A 23,095-nucleotide genomic window follows, 5' to 3' on the forward strand; every position below is an offset into this window, starting at 1 on the left:
GCCTTTATCTTTTCCTTTGTGTGAAGGGCTTTGGAACAAAAATCCTCTTTCCTGGATTTTTTAACTACCAATCTAGAAATATGAGCTGCTTAGTTCAATTTTTTACCTTTAATGCTTTCAATAACGTCAGCTCTTTAAAAATTTTATAAATTTTAACTTGAAGCATATCACAAAAGGCCATTTATAATTATTGCTTAACATTGATTTGAAGTGTCATATTTATATACAGTAGGGAACCGATTATCCGGAACGATCGAGACCTTGGCTATTCCGGATAACTGATTTTTCCAATTTTCTGAATAGATACAAAAAGCTGTTTTTTTTATTGTTAAACCCAGCTAAAAAAAGCAAAAATAGTTGGAAATAATCGTAAAAGGAGGGAAAAGCGATGAAGTAATACACTATTGATTATTTCCAAAATGATGGTAAGGTAAACATCTTTCAAAAAAGAAAGAAAAATCCTGAAATCTTATGAGGAAAAAAAATTTTTTTTTTAAAAATGGCGGGAAAATTTATCGCATGTTTTTTGGTTTTCCGGTTTTCTGATTTCTGGATAACGGGTTTCTATACTGTACTATTATGTATCTAATTTACTTTCTTGCCTTAAGCCTGACAACACATGCGAGTATGGTTAAATAAGCTGAACTGTAACCAGACTGTTCAACTTTAAATATTCTTTTTTTGCTGTGTCCTTAGGAAAATATATTATACCTTAGGTTTTTAACTATCTTGTTGGAATAATTTTTTTAAAAATTCATTCAAAACAATTTTTTTTGTAGTTTTTTTTGCAACTTTTTTACTATCATTTTTGTATTTTAATTGCCAAATATCTGTTCTTTATATAGGTTAAAAATAAATGCAAATATTCAAGAAATCTGTACTAATTAACACTATGAAATCAGGCATAAAACTGAAAGGCACAAATAGTTGATTTTTTTTAATGATTATTATTCTTTTGCCTTTTTTAGTAACTCAATGCTTAGTCAAAATATGTTTTTAAAAGTTTAACTCATCAAAATAAAGATTATCTATGCTTAGCAACATTCGGCATTAGTCATGCTGCCGAATCGTCATAATATACAATCAAGTAATTTTTCAAATTTATTTTACTCTTTTAGTACATAGCTTAATACAGTAGGGAACCGATTATCCGGAACGATCGGGACCATCGCTATTCCGGATAACTGATTTTTCCGGTTTTCTGAATCGCTACAAAAAGCCGTTTTTTTAATTGTTAAACCCAAGTAAAAAAAAAATTTTTGGAAATAATCTTAAAAGGAAGAAAAAACGATGAAGTAATACACTAATGATTATTTCCAAAATGATGGTAAGGTAAACATTTTTCAAAAAAGAATGAAAAATCCTAAAATCTTATGAGGAAAAAAAATTTTTTTTTAAAAATATTTATCGAATTTCGTTCCGGTTTTTTGGTTTTCTGATTTCCGGATAACGGGTTCTGTACTGTATATATATTTTTTAATTTTATTTACCTTCTTGTTTTTTTAAAAAATTTTAATAACCCTTTGTTTAAATTTTAATTACTATTACATTGTTTAGTTTTTTTTAAACATTTCAAAAGCGTAATTGTAAACAAATAAAAATGCAGTGTCAGGTAGCTTTAAAAGTGATTTAATGACACTGCCTTTACTCGCCTACCACAACTTGTTTTTGATTAAATAAAGTTATAAGCTGGCAAACGTCACTTATGTTATTATTTAAATAATTGTTAAAACAGTACCGTCTCCTTTTTTTTAATGAGAATTTCAAAATAAGTGTCAAAATTTTTGTAGATAACTTCAAATATTTATTGTTGAGGTAGGAGGACTCCAGGAAAACTCTCATACTGTACTTATTCAATTTTAAAAATTATTCATAAGTTAAATTTTGATACTTAAGGTTAGTAATAATAATGACTCAATTTTTAAAAAGAAAATTTGCTTTGCTTTTAGCAAACTCGTTGGTTATGTTAATGAATTTATTTAGATGTTTTGAAAACAAGAACTGTTTAAATATCTGGCATCAATATTTCTTTGAAATTTTGAAGCTTTGGATTTTATTTTGGCTGATTTTTGCCTTCCACCTTAGGTTGCTTTTTTTATTATATGACATACTATCCATCTAAGATAGTCATCTGTTTTTGTTGCAAATGTAGACTTTTAAGAAAAAAGAAATGAATGTAAAAACATAGGGAGTTGGTGAGCAAACTGAACCGTTGAACAGGGAGCAGAGCCTCTCACTATTACTTAAAATTATGTACGTATGTTAATAATTTGTGTGTACGGATATTTTTCTCCTCGCATAAATAAACTTTGAAGATACATGATAATACTACCAGTTTATTTTTTCCTTTTATCTTATCATGTTACACAAGGGTGTCACTCTTCAGTCCTAGGAACAGAAATCAGTCTTGAGTAAAAATCAGTAGACTAAATTTCATCAACTAATATTGCTTTTCCATTTGTTTTTAAATTAAAATGTCCTATTTTCCTTAAAAATTTAGTAAATATTTTCTGTTTAAAATATAATACATTTTAATGAAAACATTGTTATTTTTCATAATTATTGTATAATGATCAATTATTGATACCACACTGAAATGAAAAAATGTGATAGATGCTTCTATTCATTTTAATGAAAACATTGTTATTTTTCATAATTATTGCATAATGATCAATTATTGATACCACACTGAAATGAAAAAATGTGATAGATGCTTCTATTACACAAGTATTCAGAAACATAAAAGTTATGCCAAAAATGAGTGTCTATAAACAATGCTTCACTGCCTGCTTGCTTAACAAAATTTTTACTGTTGTTTAGAAATTTGTTTCAGTTTTTACTTTACCCCAATGTTTTGAAATGCTGAAATAAGGTAAGTTTTTTTTGTAAGAAAAATTCAAAAATAACGATGAAGCAAAAAATAAGTAGAAATGTGAATTGCTTCATGAAAAAATTAGTGGTTTATTATTCAGTGATTGGTGTAAAAAGATGTATAGAGTTAGCTGTTATTTTTATCTTAATTCCTCTAAAAAAATTAATAAAATGAGAAATTTTTAGAAAGATAATCAAATCCTTGATTAAATGCATGTGCCATTATCATAGAAAGGTACGTTTCTGAGTCCGCAAGCTATAAATTTCTGAAAATTCGGGTAAACAATGTTGGATCATGTTAATTGGTCAAATAATAAGTTTAATCTTAAAATTGTTTGAAAGTGGCACCCATGTGTTACAGCCAGCCATACTATATATTCAAGAAAGCATTGCATTACATAGCTGAAAAAACTTGTTAAAAACTTCCTTAGAGCATTCAATAGATTAAATTATCTGTTTCTTACTTTTTAAAATTTTTTTCTAGTTGTTTATTTTGACTATTTGATATTCATCAATATAAAGTAGTTAACCTTTTTCTTTTTTTGCAGCCACACTACAAAAACTGTGATAGATTTTGTTAACAGTGGAGAAAATGCAATATTTGTTATTAACACCGTTCATTTAATATCTCAAGTTGCTGACAATATAATTATTGCCTGTGGTGGTCTTTTACCTTTGTTAGCTTCTGCAACCTCACCAAACGTACGTTTTTCAATATTTATGTTCTTAAATATTGTTTATGTTCTTAAATTATGTTCTTTAAAATCTATTCTCTGTGTTTTTTGAATATGTCATTTTTGTTAATAAGTGCAATCTATCTTTGAAAGCTAAATGATTTTAAATATTTTGAAGAAAATGTTAAGTACAAAAAATTTTGAGATTGTGAGGCTTAGAGATACCAAGTTCAGAACTAAATACGTTCTAGAAACGTTCAGAACTAAATACGTTCTAATGATAGTTGACTATATGTCTAAATACAACAATGATAATTTTATTTTTAAAAGTAAGACAAAAGTATTTATGCATTAAATAGAAAAGAATTGGTTTACACTAAACTTACTTTGTGATTTTTCCAAAAAAATTTAATTTCTATTTCGAATTTTTTTTTACATAACCAAGTTTTGAAAAGAAACTCTGTGACATAGGAATTCAACTTAGCATTAGGTGGATGTATAAAGTCAAGAAGAAAAATATTTTTATGACGTAACAAGGTTTTCGAGATATCGAAGTTTGAGGTATCGAGAGTGTACTATATTAAATTTAATCATTAAAGTATTGTAGTTTTGCTAAGTATGAGAAATTAAAATTTGAAATTAATTTTATATAAATTTTATATTAAATTAATTCATTTTTACTATTATATAGTCTTAAAAAATGATAATTTGATAAATAATTATATAAAATTTCTTCTCTAGCATGAGCTTGATGTCATTGAACCAACACAAGGCATGTCAATTGAAGTGGCTGTAGCATTTTTACAGCGTCTTGTAAATATGACCGATGTTTTAGTTTTTGCATCATCCTTAAGCTTTAGTGAATTGGAAGCTGAGAAAAATATGTCCAGTGGAGGAATATTGAGGCAGTGTTTGAGATTAGGTAATGCTTTCCATTCAATCTTTCTGAAACAAGTGTGTTGACAATCAACATTAGTGAAAAAAACATTTCAATTCATATTCCTGAGTCCCGCAGTGGACTGATCGTAAAGGCACGGTTTCCAGTAGTACGCCGAAGTCAAGCATCACTGTTTGCAGATAGTAATCAGGGTGGGTGACCACTTTTATCAGCCTGCGTAGGGACCGAGGGTGTGTGGTATCGGTTCTTGTTAAGCTGTTATACTGTAAAGTGCTCGATTTCATGTGCAGTTCATTAGACTATAAAGGCAGAAGAGCCATCCCCTCTGCAGAGGATCAAAATTGCAATGGCATGTCTTCTTATCATCCTCAGGGATGTTTCCCAGACTGTTGCCAATAGCTTATTGTGCAACTCTAGTGTGACTTAAATAAAGTACCTACCTACCATAATCCTGATTCAGACGCATATAAAAATGTTCTGTCAATTGTATTAACTACCAATACTTATTGGTAGATACATATTGATGGATGGTGGAATTGCGGTTTGGGATGTTTCTCTCGGCACTGTCTGGCCGTTTTGGTTCGAATTCTTGGTAAGCTGAACATGGAGGTTTAGTACATTATTTTGGATGACAGTGTGACTTCTTAGTGACAGTTTTAAAGATTGAACTTAACTTACTTCCAAAAAGACAATGTTAGCTCTTATGTTGAAAAGTTCACCCTGGATTTGCCATGTGGAAATGGTATTAACCAAATTATTTAGTCTGCTCAAACCCTCAACCTGAATCAAATTAAAAACCTCTGTGTCAGGTTTGATTACCAAATTAAGTGAGGCAACAATTGTCTGGAACTACCAATATCGTAAAATACTGATTAAGCCTCACCCCAATTTTAATGAAAATCAACATGAAGGAATAAACAATAACAAGGAAAAAATTGCAAGTATAAAACAAGTAAAAGTAAAGAAATTAAAATTAATTAATTGTATTTTAAATAACATACTTTTCATCTTTGCTCTTCTTTTTCAAATCATTATGATTGCATTATCAAAAGCAACTAGCAAGATGTCAAAACTCAAAAGAAAAATTTTTTTTTTAATTAAATCTATTTCTAGTCAGAATCGAAAATGATGTGTCTGAAATCCCTTAAATACAAATCGTAAGGTTTGAAATTGCTTGAATGGGAATCGCTATGTGCGATGTTAAAACGTCCTTAATAGGAATCACGATATTGAATATTAAAGATGCGTGAATATGAATCACGCCGTTTGCTTATTAAATCTCGTAAATTTGAATCGTAATAACTACTCTTTAAATTTTGTGAATGCAAATTTTAATGTTTAGCTTTTAAATCAAAATCGATATTTGATATTAAAATCACATTAACTTTGATATTTGATTTTAAAAATGCATAAATAAAAATCGTGATATTGGATTTTTAAATCATGGGAATATGAATCACAATGTTTGATTTTTAAATTAATTGAATTTGAATCACAATGTGAAATTTCTTAATTGCGATATTTTATTTTTTTAAATCGTGTATACACTCCTGATAGTTTTCAATAGTATCTTTGAAATGTTGGAATTCTCATGGGTGTATCCACTCATGGCGTGTACGTATGCATCAATATTATCTGACTCTGGATGTGGGAGATATGTAGGAGCTTAATTTGGCTTTGATCGCTCATCAAAATTCTTATAAAACTATAGGGGGGGAAGCTTTATCAAATCTGGGGAACTTGTTTTGTATTTTACTGTAAGCATTTGAATACCTTGTAAAAATTCAAATCAAAATGTATTCATATTTAACAATTGGCCGTTCTTCGAGCTAGGTTTTTTAAAAGTTCTTGTGTGACAGAAACTCCACCTTTGCCAATTTGCATGGGCAGTCCCAATACTTATTACTAGTATATTGTGTCTCCTTTGAACAACTTTGCAGAAAAACAAAAAAAAGAAACATGTTTAATTTGTTCACCATTTGTGTCAACATATTCCTCACATAAAATGCAGTCAGGAGAGTCAGCGAGTCCAATATGGTGTAAATTTCCTGTGGAAGCCCTGTAGAAAGTAGTGTCCACTCAGAAGCCTGAAATGGCAAACCTCAATAGCCCTAGGGAGGCTCCTAGAGACAAATGCTGTTAAGAGGATCTCCCAAGAGCTCGTTCCCTGTAAAAAGTTGATCAGAGCTCCCGCGGGCAAGAAGAATAGTAAGAATCTGGAATTGTCTGAAAATTTTATTTTAACTCTAAAAAGCAGTGGACAAAAAACCTGGAAAATTCCTATATTATACCTGGGAAATTAACCAGTCTTAGAATATCAATAATCAGCTATTGAGATTCGATTTAAATAACTCTAACCTCTATTACAATTATTTTATAAAATTCCACCTTTTAGTGAAACTTTTCCATGTTTTGTTTCTTATTCTATTATGTGCTTTTGCTCATAAAATCTAATATTTGATATTACAAATTTAAAGAAAATAAGAGTTTTCTGATGAAAAATAGCATGGTAGAGATAAAATATAGTATGTATTTTCATTTAAATTTACCTGATATACCTGGAAAAGTCGGAATTTTTTTTTCTTCTGAAATTGAGTAGAAACCCTGTTGATCATTGACTTCTAATTTTTTGTTTTATTAGTAGTTTAATATTTCTCAGATTAGCTAGAGACGCAGGAGGTTCTAAGAGAGTTGCCTTCTTGTGTGGATTTTTGCATTTCCCTACAAGCTAAGAATTCATTGTAGAACTATTTCCTTTCCAGTACAGTGTTGATGATACTTGTACAATTAAATTCAATGGATATAGTTTGTGATTGTTAAAATTTCAGTTTAACAATCTATAAGGACAAATTTCTTTTCAGACCTCGCCAAATTCGTTTGGATTGTCATAAATTGCATACATTTGTATGCATGTCATACATAGTTTGAATTTTGACTTAAAGGCTTTTTGAATTGGAAACTCTTTGAGAAAACAGCATCTCTCGGAAGTTCTCTTAGCTGAGCCACCTGTATAGATCTGTATCCAATTGTTAACAGGTTTTATTGATGGTGGCAGGAATAGCCACTTAAAGTTTTCCCCGTGGAAAGATTCCTTTCTAAACAAGAAAGACATGGTCAAAGACTTTAATAAGATTATTAAATATGTTAATTTCAGACACAAATCAAACCTTTTTGAATGAGCTAACTTTAAAATAATTAAGTTTCATTATTTAAGCCAAGTATTTTTCTCCTCACACGTGGGTCGTTTTGGCAATGAACGTGCTGATCAATTGGCAAAAGAAGGTACTTCCCTTCCAGCCTCTCCAAACACGGCCCTCATTTACTCTGAATTATTTTCAAATCTAAAGTTAATAAAGCTTGGCTTGTTCCACCGGATCACAATTGGTATCCCCGCAAGCGTCCTGGAGGAGCCCTTGACCTTCAGGGTACACGTGCCAACCAAACCACTAGCTGTAGATTTGTCAGTGGGCATACTAAGAGCCTCACTTTCAGTGGACAAATTAAACTTTTTCCAACTTGTAAAAAGTGTAACTCCAGCAAGGCTAGTTCTCACCATTTACTTGATTGCCTGGATTTCACCATGGAAGAGGTTCTTGAGAGACCTCTCCTTTTCCTCGATTTTTTGAAGATTCACGGCTTCATGGATCTGGTATAGCTCTGGGATTGGAAACAACAACATTTTTCTTGTGGTGAATGTCCATTAATACTTTTGATGCTGTTATTTTACTTTTTTGTCTGTATTTAGCTGAGTTTTCTTTAGTTATTGTCTTTTAGTATATACCCATTAATTTAGTAAAAAAAGATGTATTTAACTTAATATTATTGTTCTCTTTTTAAATTAGTGTGTACTTCAGCTGTCCGTAATTGCTTGGAGTGTCGTGAAAGAAGTTTGCCACAAACACCTGTGTTACCTCACCCTAGTGCCAACATGTCCAGAGATGGCTTAAGGCCCTCCCCTATCCAAGCTTTGATTGGTGGCGTTCAGCCATCAGCCAAGGTGGATTTTGTATGAAATAATTTTGCTTTTTTTATGTGTTTGTCCTGTGCTTGTTGAATGTTATAAGAGCTCTTATTTAAATTTATTTGTTTCAATTATTGCATGAATATCTATTAGTGCTCTGTATTCAAACACACATCATCCATAATTTGAGTTTAAAGTAGGGAGAAAAATTAGCTTCTTCATTAAATTTACTGCATGAAAATATGTAAGATGCTACTTTAATTCTAATAACAAAATGATTCATTTGTTTGGTAAATGCTAAAATATTTCTTCAATATCTGAGATTCGAACAAAACTGCGTACCCATTCTTGAATATTTTAGCCCTGTATTAAAATAGTTAGTTACCCCACAGTTAAAATAAATTCTAATGCTTCCAAAATTAAAACTTTTTTTAAAGGAGTTCTAAATAAGCTTCATATATTCTTTAAAAAACTGTCTGTTTTTTGTTTGTTTATTTATTCATGCTTTTTAAAGAGATCTCCTATGTGTCTCTATCAATTATTTTGAACTAGAAATAGTTGTGTAATCTTTTTTAAAGACAGCTTCTTATTGTGTAAATCTTAACTGCAGACATTACAAAGACATTATACATTATAAAGTGGCTAAGCCAATAACTTTGGATTGTTTTTGCTGTGATCGAATATCTTTGCAGCATTTCATTGTGGTGTTAAATAGATTAAACTAAAAATTCCAATTAATCAACAAATTTTTGGAGAAACAATCGAAAGGTTAATTTGGTGATAAAATATCATTGCCCCCTCATTGTTTTTATTTGAAAATTAATTAATAAAAGGTAGATTCAAAGTTCTGGGATATAAGGGAATTGTTTTTGTATTGTTACTAATTCAAATATGAAATAATTTAAAGTAAACACCAGTACTTATAATATTTTGTTGTGGATATATATATATATATATATATACTCTATGTTTGTTATGACTAAGACAGTTTGTTATATATAATTTTAAGCAATCATCAACTGTTTTTTCTTCTTCTAATTTTTGTTTCTCTTCTTTGTTTCAATTTCTATAATTTCGAAAGAAGCTTGAATAAGCAAAACTCTAAATAATTGAGTGTTTAATGCTTATTATAATATCTTTTTATGATTTATTTGTTTTTTCCCCTCTTATTTTATTAGTGCATTTACTGGAACTATGAGAATTGTTATTATTATTTTGCTGTGCATGCGTTTACACTTTTTTTTTATTGCAGTATACTTTTATCTCTTCATATTAGACTTTTTATTATGTTTAGAGATTTTTTTTTCCTGACTTTCAGAATATCGTGGAAAACCTAGGGGGGCAGAGTAGTCCTATTAGAGATCCCGAAAAACTCTTACAAGATATGGATGTTAACCGCTTAAGAGCAGTTATCTATAGAGACGTGGTAAGATATCTATTTTATTAAATATAACATTTCATATTCTATTTCTCAACCATATGTTCATTTTTAATAGCTTTCGTGTAATTATTCTTGATTCTCAGAACTAAAAGACTAAAAAAAAGGATGAAAAATTGAAAAAATAAGTGCTAATTTTTATTTGTTGTTAATAACGAGGTAATAACTTTTTGTTTAAAGTTGTTATTCTATGTTATTGGTGAAATGTGATGCTTACATCGGATATAGTTAAAAGTATTTTTATAATTTTCATTATAATAGAACCTCAATTAGATTTTATCTTATGATACTTCAGTTATTTATTGTTTCTACCGACATCTTTACTGTTTAAAATTATCCTAACATACATTTAATCATTATTGCATATTACAAATATTAAAAATGACTGTTAGAAAAGGATAATTAAACAGAAATATATCAATAATCTTTTTTCCATGATATTTTATCATTGCAAATGTAGTACAAAATAAAAAACGAGCGTTTTTTTCTAATTTTATTAAAGTTGCTAATTATTTTGAAAATTTTTCTCATAGTTTAATGTTTCTGCAAAACTACTTCCTGATTTTCTGGTGATTCTAATTTTCCAGCATAAACCTGGTGTCGTGGTGGTCGTGGGTGTCGGATAATTAGGGATCTACTGTTTTTTCCAAAATAGTAATAAATACTTTATGTATAATTATAAAAAACACTAGTTTAAAACCATTAATAAAAGTAAGGAATTTATGTACTATATATCTTATTTATCGTCTGTAATACAAATTGAGGCATAGGGTATTAAGTAATTATGAATTGATTTCTGAATTAAATAACATTTATTAAAATTCTTTTTTAATAGCATTTAATACATTTTTACTTGAAGTTTCCAATTTACTGTAATTGATTGAGAAAAAAAGGGAGCAATTTCTATAAATTATGTGATTGTTTCTTATTGATAACATGTTTTAAACATTTGTTTATTGTGGCTGTGCAAAAGCTTTTTTATCATTCAAGATGATAAAATTCATTTAGTATAGTTCTAATGATTGTATTTAAATATTAATAAGTTTGAGAATTTTTCCTAATATTTTAATTTAAAGTTTTTTTGTTATTACAAATACAAAAAAAGTTGTGATTTTTATAATATTCATTCAAAGAAATGAGTATGGAGTATACTTTTTGCTACATTTGAATAAAGCAAGACAGAATGTACATGATGAATTACTGTACTTTTATTTGTGCTTTATTCACAGAGTTTTGCTTTATTCATTTATTCCATTACTTAATTTTTGTAACTTTATAATTTTTACTCAATATATTTTACTCATTTCATAACTCAATATTTCAGTCATTGGCATAAGTAAGGACATATATATGTGTTAAAAAAACCTCTAATAAGTCTTTCTATATTAAGGCTTTGTTTAAAGTCTAATTAATTAAAGTCAATATTCTGAACAAAGAGCTTTTTCATAATTATGGATTTATTTCTTGTTGAATGAACATCCTGTATGCCAGCACACTTAACCATGTACTTTATGATGTATATAATTTCTGTAATCTTTGTTAATTGAAGAATAATGGATATTTGAATCTCATAATTATGGATTCTTTTCTTGTTGAAAATAATGCTTGGATTTTTTTAAAAGCAATTTTCATGACTAGGTTTTTCCTTAAGGAATTGTATGACCTAGATGAAAGCCATTAAAAATTATAAATTTTTTGACTTGGTGGTGCATGAGTAAGACAAAACAGGAAAAACTTTTAAAAATTTTCCCTTAATTTTGAAATTATAAAGAGTAAAGTCATTTTGAGATTCGCAGCTATATTTTGATACTAATAAAATATAATAATGAGTTATAATCTTAACTCAACCATGTACTTTCTGTAATCTTTGTTCATTGTGATCTCGTTTTATGCAGGATGAAACAAAACAAGCTCAGTTCCTTGCTTTGGCTGTAGTTTACTTTATATCTGTCTTAATGGTCTCAAAGTATCGAGATATTTTGGAGCCACCACTTCCTCCATCATCCTTTACATCTCGTCCTCCTGTTATATCAGAAATGAGTCATTATACAGCCTCCTCTGCTACTTCGACTGCAGCCCAAACAGGTAAGGAAACAAAACAGTTTTTTTTTCTAAGCATGTCTCTCCTGAAATTCTCAAGGAAATGGACTGTTAAATCTGCAATATTAGTGATGTATAATGAACTCATGCAATTTTTCTCTGAGTGTTTTTCAATCTATTATGAAACTTATAAACTCAAATATATATAAGACTCTCTCTCAGAATTTAAAATTCTTAGCCAGTAAATTAGCCAAATATCAAAAGTATTTGCCAATTTTCAAAAGTCTTTGCCAAATGAAAATCTTAAACATTTTGTATATATATTTTTCTTACCAGTGAAAAAATCATTCAGCAATAATTTCACCAAAACCTAATTTTATTCGCCATATTTACGATTTAATCGCATTTGGCGAGGTGGCGAATGTTTATCGCTGGCCCTGATCACCTTATGAAAATTTATCCAGTCATACTGTCCTTTATTATTCTTGCTTCCAATATTAGTTTATTAGGTAATTCTAGTTTATAATTTCTTTCTACTTTTTATTGAGCAAATAGTTTTTTAAATCATGAAATTAATTTCTTAAAGCATTAAGATGATAAACATTTTTTTAAAAATTGATTCATATCTATCTAGAAATTTTAATAAAACTGATAATGAATTCTTCAAACAGAAATAAGTATTTTTTTATTTATTTTATTTTATTTATAGGTGTGATATAATAAATTGATTTAGATTGAATAAATTAATAATTTTCTGCATTAGTTTTAAAGTCATAATACTTAAATGTAAACTTTCAAATTACAATTATAATTTCATCAATTTAAATAACGAAAATCTGTAAAAGTTTTTGAATTTTGCTCTGAAAATCTGAGGGATTTAATTTTGTCTGTAGAGTGCCTTCCTTCCCAGTCTTGTGAAAATTTTAGTTATTTATTTAAAATTTTAGTAGGATTATTTATATCTTATATAAGTTACTATGTAAAGTTGTTATATAGTTATCTATATGATTAACCACAAAAATGGACTGAATGTAATGATCAGAATTATCTGCAATAAAAGGTAACATTTTTTAAGCATTTTCTAGTTCATTTTCGTGCATTATAAATTTATTTTTAATTATTTTATTTTGACTGAAACTGCTCTAACAAGTGCCATAATATTTGTATATATTTTCATTTTAGGGACTGATTCAGAATCCAGAAACAATGGTCAAAATTCTGAGTCTGTTAATGTTTGTAATGAGGATGGTGAAGATGAAGTAATCATTGTTGAAGACACTGATTCTAGTATATTAGCTCATTTACATTCATCTGGTGCTGCTGTCTCTGCTGTGAGTCTTTAAATTTAGAATTTTTTCATTAGACTAGTTATTATAGTGAGACTAGTGATATTTTCTTACAATTTTATATTTAAAATGCAAACTATTAATTTATATTATTATTCTTTTCTCAGTTGATGTATCAATGTTTTATTAGTAATTTTACTTTGAATGAATCGAATTTTTCATTAATTTTTAAGGATTTAGGCTTTATTTCAAACCACAATGGCTGGGTTATAAAAGAGTACCAGGTATAAAGTTTAGCCAGCAATATTATCTCCGCCCATTCCCGGCTATACAATCATATCATATTAGTGGAAAATATGACATAGTAAAGTTTAAGTAATCATTAAGTAAAGGACCTATGAATTAAAATCATCTCGAACGAAATATTAAAATGAATATTGGATCTAGTAAACCAAGTTGTCTAATAACCTACTTTTTTTCCAGGTCATTAAGACTCAGAAAGTTAAAAACGATACGACTGCTCAACAAGAGGTGATGGTGAATGGAAATGAATCCGTGAGTCCTCAAATTAATGGTGAGCTTGTTGAATGTGATGTGGAAGATGCTACAGTTAATATGTCTTCAGTTCCTAATGATAGTTCAATATCCATAGGCAATGAAGGTCATGCTTCTGATCCTCCAGTCATGCAAACCTCTTTGACTCAAAATGGTTTTTCCAGAAATATGGAGTCCATTGATGGCTGCCAGCAATCTAGAGAAGACCTTCACATCACTTCACTTGGAAGTGCGGATGATTTCCACATGTTGAGCTCCTCTCTGTCTAGAGAAGCTACTTTAACTCAGAAGTTAGAGTCTGCCCTGGGTAGTGTGTGTCCACTACTAAGAGAAATTATGTTGGACTTTGCCCCATTCTTGTCCAGAACTTTGGTTGGCTCTCATGGACAAGATTTGTTGATGGAAGGAAAAGGTAAGATTTTTTTTACTTTAATGTTGCTTCTTGCTAAATACCGTATAAAATTGATTTAATACCATGTATATTAAGTTGTCCAGACTTAACTGTCTTTTGAACTTGAAAAATACAACAAATATGAGATGAGACTTATTTTACAGTTTTGGAAGTATACAGGGTGTTAATATAACTAAAATAGTTTACAAGGTACCTACTAGAATCTGTAACCACAAGCATTTTGGTAATTTATTTATTTTTTTTAAAAAATTAAAAAATTTCATTTATTTAATTTAAGTTGGATTTTAGTTTAATTTCATAAATGTAATTATAATTGAAAAATTATTTAAACCAAATCATAATACTACATTACGAGCAATATTATTGTGTTAAATTTTTTTTATAGTAGTACATGATACATGTAAATGCACAATTCAAATTTTTTGAAAAGGGAAAAGAAATCAATTCATAATTTAATGAGTTGTAGGCTAACAAGCCAATCTTTAATATATAGATGAATTTTGCTATAATAAAACAAACTGTGGTTTTGAAGATTGTGATTTAAGGCTAGGGATTCTTAGGTACCAATACTAATGTAACGATACTAAAGTAGCAAAAATATAATGTGTTTGATAAGTATTAAGTACTAACGTAATTTCACTAATTGAAACTCATTAATATAGAACTGTATTTACAATAAATTTTAAGCCCATAAAAATCATTAAAAAAAATTTTAATATCTCGTATCGTAATGCATTGTAATTTTTTAAATCAATGATTTCATTAAAAAAGAAAAAATATTCGATTTAAATCAGTGATAAATAAAAAACAGTTAATTTGAATCATCAAATCCTGGTGACCATCCTCTTTACTTTTCAATAGCAGCAGCTATAATTATAAAAGTAACATCTAAGTGCAGAATAAAGTCGTATTGTCTTGTAAAAAAATGGGGACTTGGAAAAAAAAATTGTATGGGATATACTAGTTTATGCAAATAGTATAAATACAGCTTGAAGTAATTATAAGTCTACATAAATATAAACCATGAAACTAATTTCTAGAGTGACAGTCTATTTTAGTGTATTCTTTTGTTGTTATGTATTATGTCAAGACAATAAATTGTTTTGAAATTGAATTGTGCAGGTTTGTGCACCTTTAAGAATAGTACATCAGTTGTTGAGCTCGTCATGCTGCTATGTTCCCAAGAGTGGCAAAACTCTCTTCAGAAGCATGCAGGACTGGCATTTATTGAATTGATTAATGAAGGAAGGTCTGTACTGTTAAACAACTTTAATTAGATATTTTTTTATTTGCATAACTAAAATAATTTTGTTGTGACTGTTTAGTCTAGCTTTTATTTATTGCTTTAAGTTGTTTTGATGTTTTATAAAGATTATAGTCTCCTAATTCATGATCTGGTTCTACATCAAAACTTTGCGTGTGTGAAATACTGCTTAGTATTTTCTTATTATGAGGTTATAATACTTTGTCCATATTTGATTGTGTTTTCTGTTATTTGTCAGATTATCAGATAATGTCCCACAATATTTTGTGTGAATTAGATTCTGTACCTTAATAATTTTTAGATTTTATGCCGCAATATTTTACTCCTGTAAGATTCTGTCTCACAATATTATATTTTTATTCGACTTTATGCTATAATTTTTAAAAAAAATATGTCGTGACTTACTTAGACAATTGTAATTTTTTTTGTTGCCAAAATTTTGTTATGAAAGGCCAAATACAAGTAAAATACTATAAACATAAGAAATTTTTTTTCTTCATTTTGTATCTATTTGTAGTAGTATTATGGAATCTATTAGAATTTTGTATCTATCAGAAGGTTTTTAACAGAATTAGTATTAAAACCTTAAATGAAGAATTTGTGAAAGTGGAAGAAAATGAAGCGATATCTTAACGATTGATCAAAACAAGCAATATTATTTTCATGTTTATACTATTTTAAAAAAAAGAAAAGAACACAAACTACACTAGTGGTGCCATCTGAAATATGATTATTTGTTAGCGTTAAAGTAGGGAATAAGTAGGTTTATTCATGAAAATTTTATTTGTAGTTAATAAATAAAAAAAATTATAAAGAATAATTTTTTGCAACATGTTACGTGTTTTTACAATAATTTTGGACATACATCGAATTCCTTATTGAAATACAAGGCATAAGAGTAAAAGCAAAAGGGAAAAAAATATCAGTATGATTTGATAAGATTGCAGATCAATCCTGCGTTTACTTAACTGGTATCACTTTATCAAAGTTGAAATGATGCTATCATATTGGTGAGTAGGAAGCTAGCATGTTTCTGCTATGTATATGTTTGAGCTCAGAGGATAGTGTTCACCTGCCAATGTAGAGACCAACGATAGTTGATATGAAGCTCGCGTAAACCACAGTGCTGGTGTAAAATATCCTCGGTGGTAGACGGATCATGAGTTAGAATCCCTTAAACGTCGGGCAAACCATGGGAGGTTTTCCTCTCAATGTAATGCAAATGTGGCTTAGTTCCCTCAAATCCTCTTCAAAGGCTAGTTAGTCCCAATACTTGATCCAGAAGCTCCCTTGTCATCTGGGTTGGATACAAAATTACAAGACTATGGAGTTGAACATTGCTAGTTCTGTACTCAGAATCGGGTTGGCTGTTCAATGAAAATAAAACTATCCGTTTTGTTGGCATCATGGTGAATAATGAAAAAGTGTCCCTAATGCACAGTTAATTATGATTTCACTGTAGCTTAAAATTGTATTAAGGGGAAAAAAAGGTATACTGCAGTTTTTTTTAATTATTTACTGAAAATAAATTTAATTTGGGTACTACTTAAAAAAATTATATTCTTCTAAAACATATTCTCAAATTGATCATTTGAAGTGTTGAATAGTTAGTCAATACTGTAATTTAGTGTTTAAGTATTATAATGCTTGTTTTTAAAAACATACTTCATTAATTTACTTACGTGTAATGTATTCTGTTAAATTGAAATGTTTTTACATTGTTTATATTTTGTTGTTATTTGTGTATTACTTTCATTAATAAAAACTTTCTTGTCATTTTATTTATAGATTATTATCTCATGCAATGAAAGATCATATCGTTCGAGTAGCAAATGAAGCAGAATTCATTCTAAATCGCATGAGAGCAGATGACGTCTTAAAACATGCAGATTTTGAAGTAAGCTTTTCTTTTTATTGTGATTTAATATTTTTTCTTTTTATAGGTTCTCTTTATTTTATGATAGTATTATTGGTGTTTGTTTTGGTGTTAAACTGTTTTATCTTTACTTTGATGATTCTCTTTACTTTTTCCGAAGATTCTATTATAATTTTTAATTTAAAATATTTATAGCTAATCCTAAAATAATTTTGTAGTTGGAACAGCTGTACGAATTGCGCCAAACTGCTACAGAACAAAATTTCTGTTCTAAATAGTTACAAAATACCATTTTCCCCCAAAAATTATGCTGAGCTGCTTTAAAACTCATTAAACAATAATTGCCACTTTAGTCCAGTTTTCAACTAGAAACCCATTAAGTAAATTTTTTTTCCAGATATACATTATATTTAGGTAATACTTGGGGTGATCAAAAATTTAATTTTAAATCCTTATGCTCCTCTAAATTTTAAAATTATTTGCTCAATCTGCTCTAAATAATAAATCTCTTTTTTTTTTCTTTCTTTTTTTTATTTATCAAATTTACTTGTTCCAAAACATTTTTTTTTCTACACATCATTAATGTTTTAAAGTGGAAGAAAAATATTCCTTCACTTTTTCTGACATCTATGATGTTTAGTAGGAAAAATCTATTATTATTCAAAGTGCTTAACTTGAAAAAAATAAAATGTTTTTATCATAATAATGCAAATTTACAATTTTTTTTATTCTGACCTAAATTGAGCTAACAATCATGTGCTGCTTTTTTCTTCACATCTGATAGTACTCCTTTTGAATAAGAAAGCAAACAATAACTTTTTCCTATATGCTGCATAAATATCTTATACATATAAGTTTCTGTTTATAATAAATGTGTTTTCGTAATCACTTGAATTCTAACAAGGTTTGACTTCACATACTTCATTACTCTGCTTCTCTTTCCTTCCTGACCACTATAAGCAAAATAATGGAGAATACATGTTCTATTTATTGCATGTAACTAACCTGATGCTAATAGAAGCTACATGTTCTATTACATATTAAGAAAAGAATTCAAAATAATTAAAGCAATTAAAAACAATACTTCCAGTGGAAAAACACGCCATGCAGCTGAAAATCCAAATGGGAATTGAAACAAAAGAAACAATGAAAAATGAAAATTATGAAAAATATGACAACCAAAGCTTACGTCTTCAAAGGGTACCAGCTCCGGAAGCTATAAATGCAAAACCTTTTCGATTGATAGAGCAAGACAAATGTCTAAATTGCTTTCTCTCTGTACCCCAAAGGTTTTGCCAAAGTCCAGGAAGAGAATACAATACAAAATATGAAATGCATAAAGCAAATGCAAAAGTATAAAATCAAGACTAATACATAAAAATAAAAAGCACAAAAACTTACTTGAAATATAAATCCCATAACCAAATTACACTACTGACTGCCAAACAACAACTAGATTGAAATAATTATTCATGATTTTCATTGTTTCTTATGTTCTATTACATGTAACTATTACATGTTACAGAAGTTACATTTGCCCTAAATGGTAGAAGGAAGCACAACTTATCAGCAATCAAAATTTTGACAACTTTCTATATTACCTGTTGAAGCAAACTAAAAAGAAGAAAAATGAATTAAAATTTAAAGATATTTGTTAATCAAATTTATTTAAAAAGGCGAAAATAATTTTAATTTAGTCAGACTTGAATTGAAAATCATAGAGCTCATCATTTTCATAATAAATTTCTATTTTCTCCACATCTTTCAAAGGTCTAACCTAGCTTTAAGTTTTAGATGGGACAAAAATAGAGAAATTTTTACCAACCTACATTAGAAGCATAGTTTTTATAATTTTTATTTTATATTATTTATTTATTTTTATGATTCATTTTTGGCTTTTAGTTGGTATGTTTTTATGCTTGTAAATTTTTTAAAATGATTTTTAATAACGTCAAAATTACGATATATTAATTTATATGTTTATTTCAATACAGTCTTTGTGTGCTCAAACTGTTCTTGATCGCAAGGAAGAGGAGAAGATGTGCGACCATCTCATTACTGCAGCTCGACGACGTGACAGTGTCACTGCGTCTAAGAACATTGAAAAAATATTAAATATTTTGACAAATAAACATGGTGCCTGGGGAAACAAAATTTGTATGCCACCCCGAGAATACCTGAAGTTAGATTCTTGGGAGGACGATGCTCGGAGGAGAAAACGCTTCATACAAAATCCTCATGGTTCTAGTCACCCTGAAGCTACACTCAAAGCTGCTATTGAGCATGGTATGTATTAAAAAACATATTATTCAACTATCTTTTTGCTGATTGTATAATAATTTAGAAGCATCATACTAAACACAAATTAAAAGTTATCTGTCTTCCTAACTTGTTTATTATGAGATTTCTATGGCTTTGTTTGTGCAGATAGTAAAATAATGTGGATCCATCAAAATTAAATAAGCTAATCACATTATTAGTTACTCTAATTTGATTATTTGTGCTTATTACATTGTTTCTTTTTTAAAACATATTCAAATTCTAAATATACATTGTTATTTGAAATATTCATTAGTTTCATCTATCTGCTCATATTTTTCTATTGACTTTGTATTTTAATTTATGGTTAATATTTTACTACATATTGTGGTAAAATATTAAATTACTAGCTGAATGCCCATTCTTTGTACTGGATGAAATTAAGGAATCACTAATTCAGTACTGAAAAACACTACAGAATCATGCACAAAGCTGAAAGACAAATACCATGTCATGTGACACCTGGGACATCATTATTCCTCATTGTGTTTTGGCAACACCTTGTGAGCAAACTCCCGATTCCTGAATCAACTATACCCAATCTCAATTATCGAGTGTTACGGCTAATTGATACTTAAACGTGGACATAACTGCATTTATCCACACAGCAACTATTGCAACGTCTGTGTTTGTTTGTATTTATGCTCCACTCTTGTTTCAACATGCCCATAGGAAGGTTTTAATCCACATACGTTGACTGAAAACAAAAATATAATTATTCATTTTAATGACACCAGAAATTATGCATTTGATGCCGACCAGACTGTGTAAGGGTCAGGGAACAGGCCTTGCATCAGAAAGGTTCTGGGTTCAAATCCTGGATAAGGTATGGATGTTCTTTCATTCTCTGTAGTATCTGTTCTTACTGTGGGAGCAGAGTCGGCTCACCTAATATGGTGCCCCTGACAGAGTGGCTAACAAATCTGCCCTAATACGCCTGGATTGACAAATATCAATCCAGGTGGGCTTAGGGAAATAAATGTTTGCAATAAGTGCAGCTGCTACAGTGATATATAATACATTTAAATTAACCTAAGTACAAACAAAAAAGGATTTATCAGTGATTAAACTCAAGTTTGTCAACTATTTTTCTCCAGCTTCAAATGACGTATATGCAAAATTTGATTTTTAGTTGTCTACAACATAAGCATGAAACTTTTGATTCTTATTTTACCAAACTGAAAAGTAAAATTCCCTTTAGGTTAGCTTCTACCCTGGAGATTTTTCAGCAGTATTGCAATCGATTTTGATTGTTCAAGGAAACTTTGAGTGTTTAATACATGATATTTTTATGTGGACAAACACGAAAGACAAATTAACCAATCTGACGGGGAAAGTTATGCCCTGATTAGCAGATCATAGAGTTATATCTAAGCAAAGAAAATTGTGTGTTTGTTAAATAAGCGTTAATGTTGTAGGACATATTTTTAGTTCCAAAGGTGTTGAAAACTCCAATTTGCGTCATTGAATTACAAAGACTTATTGGCATGGTGAATTATGTGTATATATTCATTCTTCATTATTTAACGATTTTAGAACCTTTGTGAAGTCTTCTTCAAGAAAATGCTTTATTTAATTTGAAAGCAATAATATTCACAGCAAATAACTTATAAACATGGCTTGCAGATACCAATACCTCATGCTTTTAGTCGTGACTGTGCAATTCGTGTTTTAGAATCGCGTGAATTTGAAGATGCTGAGGCCTTTGATGTCCTAGACTTTCCTCTTCCTTAGACTGCATTTACGGAGTTAGTAAGTGCTGTTCATAAAGATAATGAATTGCAACAGTTGAAATCTGTAATTATGAATGGCTAGCCTGAAACTGTTATCGAAGTTCTCAAGATTGCTCGTAAATATTGGAATTATCATGAAGAATGGTCTTCATGTTAAAATCTACTTTTTAAAGCAGAGCGGCTTATTGTACCTAAGACTTTACACAGTAAATATTTGAAGTATCTGGGACATTTGGGAATGAATCTCGCTTCACTTCATCTTCGTGTTTTGGAACGGAATGTTTAAAGACATTGATGACTATGTACAGCAATGTTTTGTTTGCCAACAGAAATCATCTGCTCTTAAAGCAGAGCTGTTTCTGGTGAAACTGGTTCCTCAATTCCTTCGACATATATTCTCTTCTACTTATATTTTCTTCTAACTTTATTAATCAACTGATAATATTTTCTGGATTCTTTTTGAGACTTGATAGTTTCAATTTCTTTATACTGCTTAATGAAGTCTCTTTTTTTGTGTAATCGCTTTTCCTTCATTTTTAGGTCTTTAAATTCTTCAGTTTTTTGTGCACATTACTTCTGGATCATTAATTCCTAGGCATTATTTTGCTTGTTCTTATACTCCTTGAGAAAGGTTTCATATGCAGTGTCACTTATTTTTTTAAGTATTTCTTAGTCACTTTTATGAGAATGTCATTTGTCAACATCTAATTTTTGACAAAAGCTAAAAGTGATCTAAATTCACATTTGCTCTTCTGTAGCATCGAGCATACAGTAAGTTACTTTGGTATCTGATGTCTATAAGAATATAGTCGATTTGGTTACATGTCTTCCCAACGGGAGACATAGGCTTTATGAATATCTTATGCTAGAATATTGTGTCACCAATCAGTCAAAAATTCCCTATTCTCATTAGTTTCTTGATGTAAACCTTGTTCTCCAATATCACATTGCTTTATCACATTGTTATTTTCGATTTTTGTATTGAAATCTCTGATCAGAAGTTTCTTTATCATTTTGTAGGAAATTCTCATAAGTGTTTTCCAATAAATCATAAAAACTTCCCTTGTCACAGTTTTCTCTTAAGATGGTGCATGAACACAAATTATGCTGTATAGTATTTCCTCTTTAGCCGAAGTTAACAATTTTTTTTATGAAAGGCTTGAATTTAATGACATTGTTTTATTGTTCACAATAAATCCTGTAATAAACTGATGTAGTTTATCTTGAGAGCTATGATAAACATGATGCTTCTTCTTTTCGAAGCTGCCCTGAGCTGTATAGTAAATTTTTTGCAATGGTAGAATGTCAATCTTATATTCGTCAAAAAACATCTACTAGATTTCTCAATGCATCACTCTTATAAAGATTTCAAATAATCCACATATCAATAATCATGTCCATTTTCATGCCAGGTCATGTAGATAGGTTTTAACCGACTGTCTTCAACTATTTGGAATTTCTGAGCAAACTACTTTTACTAGTCAACCCCTTACCCAACGGAAGGACCAGGGTATTACTCTTCACCTGGTGCCTCACCAATCATCTCACTGGCTTGGGAGACCCTACCAGTAGCTTTTAAATCTTTTTTTTTGGGGGGGGGTGTCCTTAGCCCAGTTTGCGCTGTCATGCTATAGATTATTCAGACACTGCAGAACTTCACATTCTGTTTCTCAAATTTATTATCATAGCAACGGGAAACATCACTTGAAATTTTTCTTTGGAAAACTTCAGCCTCTAATTCCTTTGCTTTCATATTTTCAAATTTGTG

At 29.4% G+C, this 23,095-nt stretch overlaps 1 protein-coding gene across 1 annotated transcript in view; it reads left to right on the forward strand.

Annotated features, from left to right (window-relative positions):
• LOC107445612 (A kinase anchor protein rugose) overlaps positions 1–23,095 on the forward strand; it is a gene marked incomplete in the record, with an annotated part of 233,809 nt that overhangs the window by 110,987 nt on the left and 99,727 nt on the right. The window contains 11 exon segments of the mRNA XM_043047936.2: positions 3,420–3,573; positions 4,287–4,467; positions 8,286–8,449; positions 9,723–9,830; positions 11,738–11,927; positions 13,065–13,213; positions 13,652–13,742; positions 13,821–14,135; positions 15,258–15,384; positions 17,188–17,296; positions 19,270–19,561. Coding sequence (XP_042903870.1) covers positions 3,420–3,573; positions 4,287–4,467; positions 8,286–8,449; positions 9,723–9,830; positions 11,738–11,927; positions 13,065–13,213; positions 13,652–13,742; positions 13,821–14,135; positions 15,258–15,384; positions 17,188–17,296; positions 19,270–19,561 — 1,880 coding nt within the window.

This window comes from Parasteatoda tepidariorum, chromosome 4 (genome assembly GCF_043381705.1).
Source record: "Parasteatoda tepidariorum isolate YZ-2023 chromosome 4, CAS_Ptep_4.0, whole genome shotgun sequence".
In the NCBI taxonomy this organism is placed as follows: Eukaryota; Metazoa; Arthropoda; class Arachnida; order Araneae; family Theridiidae; genus Parasteatoda; species Parasteatoda tepidariorum.